Source organism: Myotis davidii, unplaced genomic scaffold, assembly GCF_000327345.1.
Source record: "Myotis davidii unplaced genomic scaffold, ASM32734v1 scaffold108, whole genome shotgun sequence".
In the NCBI taxonomy this organism is placed as follows: domain Eukaryota; kingdom Metazoa; phylum Chordata; class Mammalia; order Chiroptera; family Vespertilionidae; genus Myotis; species Myotis davidii.
The window spans coordinates 1990862-2008769 of record NW_006299260.1 but is presented as its reverse complement, the minus strand read 5'-3'; the positions used below and the strand labels follow the sequence as shown (position 1 = coordinate 2008769).

Here is a 17908-nt window from a genome sequence, read left to right as displayed (position 1 = left end):
AGCTGCCTGCTGCTGGCGCTCCTGACCGTGGCCTACGTGCTGGTGGAACTCTCGGTCTCCAGGCTCCCTGCCGCCCCGGGAGCGGGCCTGGCCTGGGAGCGGGGGCCGAGGCAGCTCCCGGACCCCGGGGCCGGGGCAGAAGATCTGTCCCGGCCGCTGTACGAGAAGCCGCCCGCAGACCCCCAGGCCCCGGGGGAGTGGGGCAAAGCCAGCCACCTCCAGCTGAGCGAGGCCGAGCGGAAGCAGCAGGAGGAACTCATTGAGAGATATGCCATCAACATCTACCTCAGCGACAGGATCTCCCTGCACCGCCACATCGAGGACAAGAGGATGCCCGAGTGCAGGTCCAAGGCGTTCCACTACCGGCGGCTGCCCACCACCTCCGTGATCATCGCCTTCTACAACGAGGCCTGGTCCACGCTGCTCCGCACCATCCACAGCGTGCTGGAGACCTCCCCCGCGGTCCTCCTGAAGGAGATCATCTTGGTGGATGACCTGAGCGACCGCGTCTACCTGAAGGCGCAGCTCGAAACGTACATCAGCAACCTGGAGAGAGTCCGTCTGATCCGGACCAACAAGCGGGAGGGCTTGGTGCGGGCCCGCCTGATCGGGGCCACGTTTGCCACGGGGGACGTGCTCACCTTCCTGGACTGCCACTGTGAGTGTAACTCGGGTTGGTTGGAACCCCTTTTGGAAAGGATCGGCGAGGACGAAACGGCCGTGGTTTGTCCCGTGATAGACACCATTGATTGGAATACTTTCGAATTCTATATGCAGACCGGGGAGCCCATGATTGGCGGGTTTGACTGGCGTCTGACGTTCCAGTGGCACTCTGTCCCCAAACATGAACGGGACAGGTGGAAATCGAGAATCGATCCCATCAGGTCGCCCACCATGGCCGGGGGACTGTTTGCTGTCAGCAAGAAATATTTTGAGTACCTTGGAACGTATGACACTGGGATGGAGGTGTGGGGAGGTGAAAACCTGGAGCTGTCTTTCCGGGTGTGGCAGTGCGGAGGGAAACTGGAGATCCACCCGTGTTCCCACGTGGGCCACGTGTTCCCTAAGCGGGCTCCCTATGCGCGGCCCAATTTCCTACAGAACACTGCTCGGGCGGCGGAAGTGTGGATGGATGAGTACAAGGAGCACTTCTACAATCGAAACCCCCCGGCCAGGAAAGAAGCCTACGGAGATATTTCTGAAAGAAAGCTACTACGAGAACGGCTGAAGTGCAAGAGCTTTGACTGGTATTTGAAAAACGTGTTTTCGAACTTACACGTTCCAGAGGATAGGCCAGGCTGGCACGGAGCTGTTCGCAGTATGGGGATCTCCTCTGAATGTTTAGATTATAATGCTCCTGACAACAACCCCACAGGTGCTAACCTTTCACTGTTTGGATGCCATGGTCAAGGGGGCAATCAATTCTTTGAATACACTTCAAACAAAGAAATCAGGTTTAATTCTGTGACAGAGTTATGTGCAGAGGTTCCTGAGCAAAAAAATCACGTAGGGATGCAAAATTGTCCAAAAGATGGGTTCCCTGTGCCAGCAAACATTATTTGGCATTTTAAAGAAGATGGAACCATTTTTCATCCACACTCAGGACTCTGTCTTAGTGCTTATCGGACACCTGAGGGCCGACCTGATGTGCAGATGAGAACTTGTGATGCTCTGGATAAAAATCAAATCTGGAAGTTTGAGAACTAAAAGAGCACAGCAGCACTTTGGTCCTGAGCTGACGGTATATCAGGAAAGTCAGAGAGTCTCCATGGCGATTATATTTTATCAGAAATCACCCAGTGGTCACCTATGAGAGGGCTGTATAACCTGTGGTTCATCTTGGCACAGAACACAAACTGATGTGCAGAGAGCGCTGTTTCGCGTTTGAAAGTGCCTTACTTAGAGGTTGTTTATTTCAGAGCTCTGTCAGTATGGTTTCTTCTCCTTAAAGAAGTTGACTGTGAATTGAGATACACAAAACATTTAGGTGCCGATGATATTACAGACTGTAAAAGTCCCAAGTAAAATAAGAGATGATTTTTGTTGATGGGTGAGTTCACTGCACATCCCCCGCCCCCTTTTTTTTTACAAACTCTTAAATGTGCAGTTTGAGCTAAAGCTGTTTTGATTATACATAGAATTTGGATTTCTTTAGCCAACACATTAACTTTTAGGATTTGTTTCTTTTTCCTAATTTTTTAAAAATGAAATGGAAATCAAAGAAAGTTAATTTTAAGGAGAAAGGCCTGGTTTGGATATGTGTGTCATTAGAAGAGGAATTAGTTTGAATGTGAGTTTGGAAGTCTTTTTTTTTTACATATAGACATCTCAGAAAAATATACCCACATTTGAATGAAATGGGGAGATCTTTACATTCCACACTTTGTAAACTTGAGCTATTGGACTTAACTGAGCTATAGTGATACCTCAAAGAGCTTTGATTTCATAACCTGTCCTTTCTTTGAACTTGTTTGTGTGTTAGGGCATTTTCTGATTGCACTTCCTTAAGTTATGAATGTACTATAGAGGGACTCACTCAGAATACTGTACTTCTTTCCTTTGTTAATGCTTAATCACTTAAAGTAAATACAATTGAGGCCTCTCTGAAGTTAAACCCAACTGTGTTTATTGAAATGTGTGAAACCGAAAGTGGGCCCTGTTCTGCAAAGGCTGTGGAACTCTTCTGTGAGTTCTTGCTTTAGGGCATTTCAGGATTAATTTTAAGATAAGGAAAGAAGCCTGTCTTGACCATGGTGAATGCTGCTTCCAGCTTACTTCCACTGAGCCTCGCACTTAGGCAGCTTTCCGAAAATGGGAAAATGACTGACTGAATGAGTGAATGGCTCAGCCCAGGAATGTGACTGGTCAAGTCATTTGACCAAATGACTCAGATTGGCCCTCACTTTCCTGATCTGTAAAATGTGGATGCTGGATTAGATTGATCCTGAAGATCTCTTCCAGCTCTGAAATGTTATGATTATACATTATATCCGTCTCAGTTTCAATCATTGTGCAATCTTTACAACACTTTTTATCTCTCCACTTTGAACATAGGTAATGTTTTTGAGCAACGTTCAGTCCAGTTATGAAGCTGGGAAAAAGAAATGGTTTTATGTGAGCTGAGCTCACCTGCTGCAGTGGTTCATTTTTGGATTGAGTGGAAAGTTGTTGTATTCATTTCATTTTGACAATTGTTGAACCAATTTTTGTTTTTGTCTGTAATCTTTCAAACTGTAAGTAATCTTTTGGGGCAAGGATGTAAATATTTCCCAAACTAAATAATTGGAGAAGTAAACATACTTGAACAAAAGTATTTTTACTGGTTTTATTGCAATATTATGTCTAGAAATCTAAATTTAGAATTAAATCTCAATTAGTTCACTTTGGCCTAGATTTTTGAAAAATACATGCTTGATAAAGAATTAATCTACAGTCCTTATATGAAAAGTTGTTTTCAGTGTCTACTTAATGACCTAGTAACTTTGCAAAATCTGAATTTAAGAAAAAATTTTAGGATAGTTATTTCAAAAAGTAAAATTGCTCGGTGTCTTGAATTTTTTATTTTTATTTTGCTTCTTAAAATGAAAATGTGTTATTAACGTTCTGTAAGTTATCTGGCAACCTTAAAGTTTATCAAAGAATTGCCCAGATCCCATGTGCAATTGTGCATGGCCCTGGGTATAACTTAAAGAGGACTTATCATAGTGCTCTGAATTTTACAAAAGGGTTGACTGACAACAGATATTCTCCTAAACCCACCCTCTCCCCATGCTCAGTCTGCCTTTTTTTAATTATTAAGTTAGCTTTTCTTTTTTAATTTATTTTTATTATTATTCTTAGCCCCCTATCAAATGGGAGAACTGAAATGGATATATTCTGGAAGTACATACTGGAATTATTTTTATTCTAGTATCTTGCTGCTCATGTAAGAGGGAAAGGGAGCATTGAAAAGTAGACTAGAGCTTAATTCTTTATTTACTTTTGGTCTAAATTTCAGGGCTTTTGGAAGAAATTTTAGGCTAGTGCTTTATTTACATCAGTAATTTATTTGGAAGAGTTAGGTTGTTCATTCCTTACAATCCTGTACATAACTGAAGAATGAGACTTTCACTTTTCATGCATAGGCATTTCCAATTTAATTAAAAAAAAAACACTATAAAACTGCAAACAAAACATATTTGGATGCCCTACTTCTAATTTATTGGTACCAAAGCTCTCATTTGTTGGGGGCAATTAAGAGTTGACCTTTTAAGTTAATTTACATGCTTAATAATGTTAGTAAAATATTTGCTAAACAGGTTTCAACTTTAAATGGCCAGTCACTATGTCATTTAGTATATGAGTCTCTGAATAGTTAGACCATCTATCTAGGCAATTTTATAAGTCATTAAAAAAAAAAAAGAGAAGCTAGTCATATGCAGGATCTCTATAACTCAAAGTAACTTGTTAATAAAAGAAAATTTGTATTCATTACATGTTGGCAAATCAAGCATTTGTAAATTGAAGACAAGGTTATTTTTAAGTTGTGTAGTCATAGTTGATTTAGGATCTCAATTTGAATTGATAGAACAGTTCTCAGTTGTTTGTCTTTTTGAGTTCCTATTTTAAGAATATTTTTAAATGAGCACAAAGAATGTTGAGATTCAGCCAGGCATGGTTGAGCGTCGACCTATGAACCAGGAGGTCCCGGTTCACTTCCCAGTAAGGGCACAGACCCAGATTTCGGCTCAGTCCCCAGTGGGGTGCATGTAGGAGGCAGCTGATCAATGATTCTCTATCATTTATGTTTCTATCTCTCCTTCTCCCTTCCTCTCTGAAATCAATAAAAGTATATTTTTAAAAAAAGAATGTTGAAGTTCAGATTAATCTGTTTTGAGTGATGAATTTTTTTCTGTGTGATGAGCAGTTTCCATTCTTTTTTCCCCCTTTGTTAATGTATTTGCAATATTGATTAAGACAAAATAAAATGTGTGCCTAATTATTTTTGCAAATGGATTTTGATTATTATTTTAGTCTATGGGATTACTGTACCTGTATACACATTTGTTGGTGGTGCAGAAGTAAGTTAAGCTTGTAATTCTTTAACTTAATTGGGAATGCAGACAGTAGACTATAAAAAAGTCAAGTTTTCTATATTATTTTGCAAAGTGTCATAAGCCAGCAAGTATTCTGAAATGGTGGTAGCACTATTTATGCATTAACTACTCAAACATACTGGGAATAATTAGGGATCTCTGGGACCCACTGAGGGCAGTATAAAAGAAAGCAAGTGGGCACCTGTGTACATTAGCACTAATTTCACAGCCTTGGGCTAAAAAAAAAAATTAAAAAGTCCTTATAAACCCCATTATGTCACACTTTCTCAACCTTCTCTCTCTCATCATCCTGTTCCTATGGGCAATTCCTGTCCAACAGTAGCATCTCTTCTTTAGTGATCCCTGCCTAACACCCTGCCCTCCTGCCTCCACCCAGCCTGACACTGCTGAGAACTACTAGCCTAAGAATTGAGCTTTATGCATCAGGTGTCTTATAGCCACATTGAAGATATGTATAGTGGAGCTAAACAGATTTTCACTGATCTCTTGTATTTTATACTGTTTAAAAAGTTGCTATAAATATGTGTGTTATAATCTTGCTTTCTTATGAGGTGGCTACAACCCTGTGCAAATCATTTCATGCCTCTATATTTGTTTCATAAATATGAAAAACAAATGGGAAAATCTATAGAGATGATACATTAGTGGTTGCCAGAGACTGGGGAAGGGAGAAATAGCAAATGATTGCTAATGAGCATGGTCTTTTGCGTTTTGTTTTGTTTTTTTGGGGGTGGGGGTCGGAAAGTGGTGGTGATGAGAATGTTCTGGAATTAGATAGTGACAGTGGTGGTACAACTCTGGGCAAAACACTGAATTGTACACTTTAAAAGGGGGGGAATTTACAGTATGTAAATTATATCTCAATTTACAAAGTAAACTTCAGGGTAAAAAAGAGGTGGGAGAATTTCATGTGTCCTAGAAAATATTTCTCTTTTCTGTGTCCCTCTGCACACTAGATTTTAAAACAGGCCAGCAGTATTTATTATTAATACTTGAATCATTTTGCGATTTAGTAGAATTGAGAACCTTATGTATAATGTGAATCTCCCAGTTAAGTATTAGGCTGCAGTAGGAAATCAGTTGTTATTGGAGTTTTCCCTAAAATTCAGAAAAACCTCAATTAATCCTTTAGAATAGTAGGTAGAGATTATTATAAAAGGTGAATGAGCTCCCGAGGTATACAGTCTGTTCCTGGCAGAATTGAAGAGTAGAGAAGGAACTTGCTAGTAATCGGGTACTACTTTTCCTTTTTACCCAGCTTGGCCATTCTATCAGGCTGGCCTGGGAGAGAGATCTGCTGCAGGCCTCATGTCCTCAGCTGTCTGGTGATCCTTCTAACCCATTTATTTGTCCTTATCTAATCCTGTTCAAAGGGGAATGGGAGGTCCTGTTTTCACTCAGTACTCCTTTATTTAGTCATTGCCACCGTGCCAGGTGCTGGCCCACGCTGGGTATAGGAGAGGAAGTTGACAAAGCAGGTGTGCCAGAAGTGGTATGAAGAACTCACAGCCCAGTGATAAGAGACAAAGAATAACAAGCAAACACACAAATTATATGCAGGTTCAACTTGGAAACAGGAAAATTAATTGAATGCTGCGAAGAAAAGGAACAAAATGCTTTGAGGGATAACTGTGACAACATACTTAAGTGTACGGGTCAAAAAACACTTCTCTGTGGGAGTTAGATTTAAGTCAAGACCTGAAGGAGGCGTTAGCCAGGCAGACTAGAAAGCATGGTATGGAATAGCATTTAGCAGAAGGATGGGAAAGAGCTTGTCCTCAATCAAGGAACTAAAAGGCAGCCAGCATGAGTAAAGCCGTGCACCAAGAAAGAGAGCTTTGGGAGATGAAGTTGCTGGGGGAGGCAGAGGCAGCTTGGGTAAGGCCTTGGAGGCTAGGAGGTTATAGTGGGTTAAATGATGGCCCTCCAAAAGATATGCCCATTTCCTAATCCCCGGAACCTGTAAATGTGACAGTATTTGTAAATAAAGGTCTTTGCAAATGCAATTAAGTTAAGGATCTTGAGAAGAAATAATCTAGAATGACCTGGATGGGCCCTAAGTCCAATGATTAGTGTTCTTATAAGACACAAACGAAGGAGATAAGAGAAAGCCACATGAAGCCAGAGATAGAGAATTGGAATGATTGAGCCACAAGCCAGGGAGATCCCGAAGGCACCAGAAGCTGGAGGAGGCAAGGAATCTCTAGTCTTTAGAGCAGGGTGGGGAACCTTTTTTCTGCCAAGGGCCATTTGGATATTTATAACATCATTTGTAGGCCATACAAAATTATCAACTTAAAAAATTAGCCTGCTATATTTGGTTAAACATTTAATTAACTCGCCTCTAATGCGTTGGCAGGGCCAGACCAAATGTTTTCGCACATCTTATGAGGCCCATGGGCTGGACGTTCCCACCCCTGCTTTAGAGGGAGTGTGGTACTGCCAGCACCTTGATTTTAGACTTCCAGTCTCTAGAACTGTGAAAGAATAAATTTCTGTTGTTTTAAGCCTCCAAATTTTTGGTAATGTATTATGGAAGCCTCAGGAAACTAAGAGGCCATTTTTTAGGATTTTTTTCTGAGAGTTGTGGGAAGCCATTGAAAGTTTTAAGTAAGGGAATAACATGATCTGATTTATACATCAGATCACTGTGGCTACCATGGGGAGACTGAACTATTAGCAGAGAAATTAAGAGCTATTATAGTAATATCAGCAGGAGATGATGGTGGTTTTAATCAAAAATGGTGATCTTGAAAGTAAAGAGATGGTCTGGGAAAGAAAGATTTGGGAGTTATTAGCACAAAGATGGTATTTAAAGTCACGGGAATAGATAGTCACCTGGGAAGAACATAGCGCAATGAGGGCAAATGGCCCATATCTGAGTCCAGAAGATCTCCAACCTTTAGATCAGAAGAGGGAATAACAACAAAATCTAAGAAGGAATAATCAGAAAGATAGGCGGGAAAGCCTAGGGTATCATGAAAGGTAGGGTCTAGAGCAGGGGTGGGCAAAATTTTTGACTCAAGGGCCACAATGGGTTCTTAAACTGGACCGGAGGGCCGGAACAAAAGCATGGATGGAGTGTTTGTGTGAACTAATATAAATTCAAAGTAAACATCATTACATAAAAGGGTACGGTCTTTTTTTTTTTTTTTTAGTTTTCATTTCAAACGGACTGGATCCGGCCCGTGGGCCATAGTTTGCCCACGGCTGGTCTAGAGTAAGGTAAAAATGTTGAAGAGAATGTAGAAGATACCAAATAGTCATTATTGAGCACTACTGGGCAGTGTAGAAGTTCATATGAAATTAGTGATCATGAATTTACAGTGTTCCCAATCTGTGCGGGGTTGTGTCTAGCATTTCTCACTGGCACAGATAAAGTCTCAGAAAAGGCAGAATGATTGGGATTTTGCCAGGCTAGCCTGAAGGAAGGCAGGGTAGTCAAGGGATTGACTGTATGTGTAAGAGGGGAATTGTAAATTGGATAGTTAAACGAAGATGGTAAAAAGAGTCTTAATGGAGAACGTAGGTCAAAGGATGAGACTTCCGGATGAGGTGAACAAGTGACCTCTAAGAAAAGCTGAGTTGTCAGAAGGTATGGCAAGTTTCAATTGGTGATATGAGATGTGTTCAGGTTCTGCTGGTGACAAGATCCAGGGTGTGAGCACAGAGTAGATTATGGAGGAGGCAAAGAAAGCCTCATTGCATCCTTGGTCTGAAATGTTCTTCACCATCTCACTCTTTGCTTGACTGGCTCCGTCTTACCCTTCATACCCCCACTTAAAAATGCCACTGATCACTCCATTTGAAGTGAGTACTCTGCCCCACACAAAATTCTCAGTATGACTTCCTACTTTATCTTCCTACTTGCTTGTTTATTTTCCTCTTCTCCATGTGAATATAAGCTCAAGATTTTGGCTATTTTGTTGCTTAGCACTTCCCCTGACCTACCCACAATGCTACATGTCATAGGGATGAGATACCTGTTGCATCTTCCCTATAATAATAAAAGTGTAATATGCTAATTAGGCTGGCCGTCCTTCGGAACTAATAATATCGAGTTTGGAATGGAGAGGAAGACTGCCCTGTAGTAGGTGAGGTATGAAAGAAAATAGTTGTTTCTTGAAAGGGTTTCGGCAATCTTGGTGTCAACAAGCAAGGTTAAGGTTTAAGTAGTTAAGGACAAGGAGGGTCTACTGGTAACTTTTGGGAAGGAGAGAAGGCATGGTGTCAAGTTCAGCTAAGGAGATACCTAGAGCATTATGGCAGTGAGAGTACATGATCATTGATGACCAGTGGGGCTTAAGGCTTAAACTTCTGGTCATGATTGGAGAAAACAACATGAAGCATGATGGATTTAAAAAAAAACTTTAGTCTTTAGAGTTGACACACAATGTTATGTTAGTTTCAGGTGTACAGCATAGTGATTAGATATGTATATACCTTACATAATATTACAGTATTGGCAATATTCCCGTAACTGTATTCTACATGATTAATTTCTTCTGGATAGCCTTTTCTGGGTTTCACAGGATAGGTTGAGAAGTGATCAGAGGAGAGAGAAGAGAGGGGATGGGAGAAAGCAGTATCTGTGAAGTGTTATCATCCCTATATGGATGCAGAAGCTGAGAGTTCAGTAACTTTCCTGAAGCTGTGGAGCAAACGAACAGCTGAGCCTGGTCTGGAGCCAGACTCTGGGGGCACGCTCAAGTATACAAACATTAGAAGAGTTTAGAAGTATTTTCACATAGTTTTCAGAATCCGAGCTGCACTTCAGAAGTTTCTATTTAAAATTATAAAATTTTAACATTGAAGTTGTCAGTTTTCCCCCTTTTTTCCTTCAGAATTACCCTGCATTGACTCAGTCACTGTTTAACGTGCATGGGTTGTTTGTAGAATAAATGATTGTAACAAATAAGTTAATTTTCTCTGTTTCTGACTGAAAAGAAGCAGAATTAAATTTGGAATTTTTAAGTTATTTTCTTATCATGAAATCGTAATAAAAGTTTGCCAGAAATTCTTTTTCTAATATAGTTGTTGATGGCAGCTATGCAGTGCTTGGTTGAAGCTTCTCTTATTGTTACAGTTTTAAAAATTACTCCAAGTGCTAAAGTAATCTTATGTTCTCACAGAGAGGTTGTAGCAGAGTGCAGTATTTCTCAAATTTCGATAATATACACCCAAAGAATGTAAACAACTAGAAGTATGCATTTCAGGTCCCCAGTAATTCTAATGGAGATAATCCGTAAGTCCCCAGCACTTTGAGAAACACTGATAAATGAGAAACATTAATAAATGCCCAGGCTTTGGAGTCTGATAGCCTCCCAAGTGGAGCTCTAACTACTTTTCTTCTATGTGACCTTGGACAAGTTACTTAACCTCACTACGACTCATTTCCCCATCTGTTAAAGAGGGATAATTATATCTACCAGCCCTGTTGTGAGGATTAAGTAAAAGAATGCTTATGAAGTCTTTAAAGGTACTTGGCCATAATAACAACTCAGTAAAGGTTTGTGTTGATATGATTATCAGTCCTCATGGAGATGTGGAGTTGAGTAAGTTAGATTAAATTTCTCCGGATTGATTATTACTAAAGATTATTTTTAAAGTGCCTGTAGCTTCTTTGAGACCATGCTTAAGCTAGCAAGCTAATTACTTAGTGTGAGCTAGTAGGAAAACATGCTAATTATTCCCTCATTCAGGGCAGAGAATTTTAAAGTTTATGCCCTCATCTAATTATATTATTATACAGTTCTAGGATAGTAATAACTACTTCTGAAAGTATTAGGGTAGTAAAGTTTATTTAGTTACGATTAGAATATTGTCTCTTTATTGTGCAACCCTCTTCTGTCTAGGTTTGTAGATGTGTAAGCCTGGGGATTACATTTTATTTTATTTTTTTAAAATATTTATAGAAAACTCCTTCTCATAGTTTTCCTTAGGAGGTTTCCTTGTTTATTTTTCCCTGAAGAAGGTAGTCCGGGGCTCTTTTGTGACCCAAAGACTAGCATGAGCCTGGAAATGGAAATGAAAGTACAAAATCATGGTGCTTCAAACTAGAAAGCTGACATTAATTCTGGTAGGTGGCTTTTAAAGCAGGGCATAATGAGGGTAGAAAATATAGAGAGGGACTTCTGAAATAACTGAAAATTCAGGAATTCTATATGAAGATGATTGAATTATTAGGACTTCCTTGAATATGGGATGAAGACTTGAGGGGATATAATCCTGATTTATAAAGTTGTGAAAGATACTACTATATTGTGAACACAAACCTTTTTAGTAAATTCTAAAATGTTTGTTCTTTGACCCATCAATAATTCTTTTGGGAATTTGTCACAAAGATATATTTGCACATGTCAGAAATGACACATGTACTTCACAGCATCGTTTGTAAAAGCACTGTAAACAACCTAAGTAGCCTAGACCAGCGGTTGGCAAACTGCGGTTCTCGAGCCACATGAGGCTCTTTGGCCTCTTGAGTGTGGCTGTTCCTAAGCCTTTGGAGTACTCTAATTAAGTTAATAACAATGTACCTACCTATATACTTTAAGTTTAAAAAATTTGGCTCTCAGAAGAAATTTCAGTCGTTGTACTGTTGATATTTGGCTCTGTTGACTAATGAGTTTGCCGACTACTGGCCTAGACTGGTTAAATTAAGGTGCACAGTAAAATACTATGCAGCTGTTAAAAAGAATAAGGCAGACCTGCCTCGAGCAATGACAGAGTAATTGATTACCAAACTTGCCCTCCAGCTGAAAACAACTATGAAATAAGACAAAGTATATGAGACAGCTGTTTTCAGAGCAACAAAGAGTACACAACTGGTCATTTCAAGAAGGAAGACTTAAGGTGAGCGTTTTTCCTAGCGGCACTCCACCTGCTACACAGCAGAGAGGTGGAGCCTAAGCAGTGAGAGCCTGGCTGCACTGAGGCAGCAGAGGTATAGTTCTGGCTGCTGGGGTGACCTTTGTGTGGCAGGATACCTGAGATGTTCTTGCTGAGTCAGGTAAGCAGCCACAGAAGTCTGTGGGGGATTGTTACAGCTTTGGCTGAGGGTCCGGCACATTTGTGCAGATTGAGAATCTGTGAAGTTTAGCAAAGATTGCTTAATGCTGGGCTGGGAGCGGATTGATGATTCCAGTGACCATGCTGGGCTGGGTGTCCCTGTACCTCTGGCTGAGACAAACTGGGGAAATCTGGTCAAGCACCTCAGACATGTGGTGGAGACACCAAGGAGGCCAAGCCTTAGGGATAGGACCACTCCTGATATCAAAGGCCTGCCCTAAACCTGTATTCAGAACTGAAGTAGATCCACTCAAAGAGTAAAACCAAGTCTGACAGACCAGAAAGGAGAAAACCTGAATTCTGAACTACTGATCATGAAAGTGCTATTTGCAGAGGTGTGGGTTAGTGATGATCACCCTACTCTTTGTGTATTCGATTTGAATAAAATATATTGAGCATAATGAGAGCCAAGTTTTTTTGTGGGGGAAGAGTTATGAAAAGAAGTGGGGCTAGAATGTATTCTGTAGTTTTAGGTTGGAATTGGAGTTATGATTTTGAACTCATGGTTTTGAATATTTTTATATTTACACTAGGGTCCCAGTGCACGAATTTGTGCACCTTGAAAGGAACTGTGGGCTGCGAGGCTGTGGTGGGCATAGGGTGGGTCTCGACCCATCCTCTGTGCCTCCACCCGGCCTCTCCCGCTGCGGTCCCTGGCTCCCTGCCTGCCGGCAGCCCCGCTCCCGCTGCTATCGCTCCCACATGCTGACGGTGCTGACCCTGCTTGCACTCGCTGATGGTGCCGAGCGATTGGGGCCGGCGCCAGCAACAGGTGCGAGCAGGGCCAGCACCGGCTGAGGGTGTGAGCGGTGACTGCCAGCCCCAATCACCCCTCAGGAGCAGGGGGAGGTGGAAAAACCTTGAGGGGCGATTGGGGCCGGCAGCCGCCACTTGCACCTGCTGACGGTGCTGAGCGATCGGGGCTGGTGCCAGGCACTGGCAGTGGGTGCAAATGGTGGCTCCAGTGCCGGCAGTGGGTGTGAGCAGGGCCGGTGCTGGCAACAGGTGTGAGCACCAGGTGGGACCGCGGTGCAGGAGCAAAGAATTTTCAGTAACTACCAGAGGCTTGCCCCAATGACAGCGACCGGTGCCCTGCCTTGTTCTGGCGCCCCCGCTCACCTGCTCCACCATCCTGCCTCGGCTGAATATTACAGCCTTCTATTTCTATCTAATTTCTTAGTTCTGCCCGCTGAAACTTCCATTTATATCTTATTTCTTAGCTCTGTTCTCTGACACACTGGTAGCAATAAGCAAACATAATCCGCAGATCTCGGTTTCTAAATGTCATTCTCCACTAATAGGCATCAGAGCATCTTGGGGGAAAAGGCCAATTCTAGGGCGGGGCAGAGAAAATGCATCTTGGAACATTTTGTAATTCTAGAAATAAGGAAATACTCAAAGAATGATGAATTTATATCAGAAGGTCAGCTTTAAGGGTGCTTACTAGCCAAATATAGAACTATATAAGAGTAAAAATAAATGTTAATAAGGATGGATTACAACCCCAGTAAAATAATCTTGAGTTCACACCGATATAAATAAATGAATAAATAGATAAATGGATAAGGAAAGATTTTACCTTATAATAACAAATTAAGAAATTAAATATTAGTTCATTAAATAATTACTAATTAGTAAATTATAGAAATAGTGATCGGTTGGAAAATTATTAAAGGATGCTAAAATTAGTGTGCGATAAGTTTGTTGAGGAAAAGGATATTTATATAGTCTTAAAGTATGTCCCCACAAACTACTTATTAATTACTAACTTTACAAGGAAAAGCTCACCTAAACCAAGTGATTAAAGTGAATCTCATCAATATTGGGACAGAGAGGTATCACATGCATCCTAATATGATGCACTGATAAGAGAACAATATAAACTTCATGGATTTCTTATTAAAAAATATATTGTGAATCTGACCCACAGGTAATATCAGGGGAAAAAATTGTTAAACATATTACAAAAATAAGAGGTCTAATCTTCAAGAGTATCAAGGTCAATAAAGACAAAGAATGACCTAGGAAATCTTTCTAAATCACAGGAGACTAAACATTCATGGAAGTTAATGCAATGCATATCCTGGCTTACATGATGGGCGGGAAAATCGCTGTAATTGGAAAATCCATATATAGACTATGGATAATAAAAACATATTAAATAGTACTTAATTTCCTGACACTTTGTTAATTGTACTATGGTTTATGTCAGTTAATGTCTTTGTTCTTAGAAATACATACTGATGTATGTGGTGGTAAAAAAAGTGTTTCTAGCCCTAACCGGTTTGGCTCAGTGGATAGAGCGTCAGCTTGGGGACTGAAAGGTCCCAGGTTAGATTCCGGCCAAGGGCATGTACCTTGGTTGTGGGCACATCCCCAGTAGGAGGTGTGCAAGAGGCAGCTGATTGATGTTTCTCTCTCATCAATGTTTCTAACTCTCTATCCCTCTCTCTTCCTCTCTGTAAAAAATCAGTAAAATATATTTTAAAAAAATGTTTCTAATGTTCCAGTTAGCTAAGGAAAAATATCCTATATAAAAAACAGGGAATATGCAAATTGACTGTCACCTCATCACAAAAGATGGCAGCTCCCACAGCAGAGGCTGAGTTCCCATATGAGCCTTAACGAGCAATCAGCAGGGACCTGAGGCTGTACCTCCCCACCCTGGCAGAGCTTGACGGGGGACCTCAGGCCACGCCCCCCACCACAGCAGGGCTTGATGGGGGACCTCAAGGTGCGCCCCCCGCCCGGCAGGGCTTGACAAGGGACCTTAGTCCGTGCCCTCTGCCCTGGCGCCAGCCAGGCCTGTCTGGGTGGTGGTGCTGATGAGTTCCTAGGTGAGGCCGCTCTCCCCTTCAAGATGGCGTGGGCTCCATGCCCAAGGGCTGTGTCCCCCTGCTGGCACTTGATGGAGGACCTAAGGCTGCACCCCTACCCAGCACCAGGCCAGGGGACCTCAGGCCGCGCCCCCTGCCCAGCGGGGCTTGATGGGGAACCTCAGGCCGCTCCTCCTTCCCTGGCACCAGGCAAGGGGACCTGAGGCTGCACCCCCCCACCTGGCGGGGCTTGACGGGACCTCAAGGTGCGCTCCCCGCCCCAGTGCCAGGCCCGGGGACCTCAGGCCACGCCCCCCACCTGGCGGGGTTTGACAGGGGACCTCAGGCTGCTCCCCCCACCTGTCACCGGGGCAGGGGATCTGAGGCTGTGACCCTGCCGGTGGGGCTTGACAAGGGTGGGACCGGCTGGGGCTAGATCTAGCCCAATGGGGGGGGGGCTGGCGGGCTGGGTCTAGATCTAGCCCAATGGGGGTGGGACTGGCCGGGTCTGGGTCTCGCGCGATTTCGAGGCACGCATGGGTGGGCACGGACTTGACTCTGGGTCCCATGGTGCGCCCCAGACTCTGACAAGGAGGATATTTTCATATACATTTTACTAATTTTCTTTCATCTCTGGCACTTCTATTATAGAGAAAGGGCAAATAGCAATATTAAACTACTTCCCCTAATTAATCCCCTTTTAATGTGCACGAATTTCGTGCACCAGCCACTAGTGCATGTATAAAAGTGTTTATATAGAGAGAGAATGATAAAACAAATGGACAAAATGTCAACAAGAGCAAAATCTAAAGTAGAGAATATAAGGATGTTTTTATTAAATGTATTGAGGTACATTGGTTAATAACATTATATAAATTTCTTATGCTACATTGTAATTGTATTGTAAGCTTCACATTGTCAAAATAAAAATTTACCAAAAATGGGGTGGGGAGAATAAGGCAGCTCTATGTACTAATAAAGCATAATCTCCAATCTATATATATAAAAGGCTAATGTGCAAAGTGTCCCCTCGGAGGTTCAACTGGGAGATTGGGAGTTCAGTCGCTTGCTATGATGTATGCTGACCACCAGGGAGTGGCATGGAATGAAGGGAGGCCACAGCCAGCAGCCGGCAGCTTGGGGAAGGAAGGCCCCAGGGACCCTACCTGTGCATGAATTTTGTGCACCGGGCCTCTAGTGTATTATATATTAAGCAGGCTGGACAACTGGAGGATGGAGAGGCCAAAGGCAGAATGGCCAGAGTAGCATGCTGCTATTTGTATAAGGAATACATGTGAATTAACACACATTTGTTTAAGCATGTAGGAAGATACTCAAGAAAATGGTTAACACTGGTTGTCTCTAGGAAAGGAATCGGGCCAAGGGCTGGAAGGAGATTTTGATAAATACTTTTTAGTAATATTAGAATTCTGTACCATGTAAATGTATTTACAATTGAAAAGAATTTAACTACAAATCCAAAAATGGGAGACAGTACCGTTTCTTTTCAGAAAATACTGGTAGTATTCTTGACAGAGCAGATCTCTAAGAAGTTGATTTTGGTTAAATTAACAAGTAAGAGAGCTTGTGTTGACTACAGAAAGTTATTGCTACTTAGGGTAATACAATAACTGTTGACTTTTTGACATTATGGAGAGCAAACATGTTCTCCATTAGTATGTTCCTTGTGCTATCTTCAGAGCCTATTTGAACATTGTTTTGTTCTTTATTTTGTCCTAATGTAGATGTCTTGAAACAATGAATTACTTCATTCAGACAATAAATTTTTTTAAAATGGGTAGTTAACCTTTTCTCTTAACTTCCCCCTTTGACATTTTATCTTGAAATAGGCCAGCCAGATGACGAATTGTATGCTTTGACATCTTAAATTACGTGGTAATGTTTATATAGGGTGTTGCTCAATGGAAATGTATGAAAGCAAATTCCAAGTTGGCACTATACAGCATTGACATTGGTCATCAAACACCTTTCATTATCATGGCATTAGTGTTTGGTGGAAAGAGATTAAGGAAGTAAGGAGGACAAGTCAGTGTTAGTTTTCACAGTTTTTAATAAAAAGCATTCATGGGGTTTTTAGAGATTTTTGGTCTATTTTTCTGTTTTTCTAAAATTTTCACACACAAAAAAGTGTGTGTGAGTCTACGCAGTTGTAGACTGGGCCATTTACAGTTGTAATTGGGACATTTCTGGACACCACGATCTCCTCACTTTCTCCTACTTCATTTATGGGTCCAACCTTTGGTCTTTCTTCTCTCAAGGGTGAGTACCTTCACCCTCTTCTTATCTATACTCACTTCCTGGATGATCCCACTCAGGCCCCAGCCTTTAATATATTATCTAGACCACTGCTGCTGCTAACAGCAACAAAACCTCTAGTAATCATGGCCACATTAGACTGTTTTCTATGTGCCAGGTATGAATTACAAGTGTTATTTCACTTGATACTTTAAATACTTCAGTTTGGAGATGAGTGTCCCAGTCATAGAAAGTTTGGGTAGCTTATTCAAGGGCACATAGCTGGTAAGCCTGGATTTCAGTCACAAGTTGAGTTCTATCATTTTCTTTTTAAACCACTACATTGTACACTTAAAACCTCTTCCTGAGCTCCAGGTGAGTATGTCCAACACCCTACTTGGCATTTCAACTTTTAGGTCAAATGGGCATCTTGAAGTTTATATTCTTTTTTTTTAATATATTTTTTATTGATTAAGATATTACATATGTGTCCTTGTCCCTTCGTTACCCTCGAACTCCCCCGCCCCCACGTTGTCCGTGTCCATTGGTTAGGCCTATATGCCTGCATATAAGTCTTTTGGTTGATCTTTCCCCCTTACCGCCACCCTCCCTTACCCTCCCTCCAAAGCCCGACAGTCCAATCAATGCCTCTCCGTCTCTGGATCAGTCCTT

The 17908-nt window shown here is 41.7% G+C and overlaps 2 protein-coding genes across 5 annotated transcripts in view; both read left to right on the top strand.

Annotated features, from left to right (window-relative positions):
- The window catches only part of POC1B (POC1 centriolar protein B), a 103544-nt gene that overhangs the window by 496 nt on the left and 85140 nt on the right, over positions 1-17908 (top strand). Inside the window, exon 1 of one of the 4 annotated variants that reach the window (XM_015571139.1) lies at positions 17206-17260. The exons of 1 other annotated variant lie outside the window; for it this stretch is intronic. In XM_015571139.1, the coding sequence (XP_015426625.1) occupies positions 17227-17260 (34 nt within the window). In that variant the 5' untranslated portion in view covers positions 17206-17226. Of the gene's footprint in view, positions 1-17205; positions 17261-17908 lie in introns of those variants that run through there. 2 more of the 4 variants (XM_015571140.1, XM_015571138.1) reach the window with 2 other exon arrangements.
- Positions 7-4685, top strand: GALNT4 (polypeptide N-acetylgalactosaminyltransferase 4; the record flags this gene model as incomplete). Its single annotated transcript, XM_015571142.1, has 1 exon — positions 7-4685. A coding segment is annotated over one exon (1701 nt), but the record flags the coding sequence as incomplete, so codon positions are not given.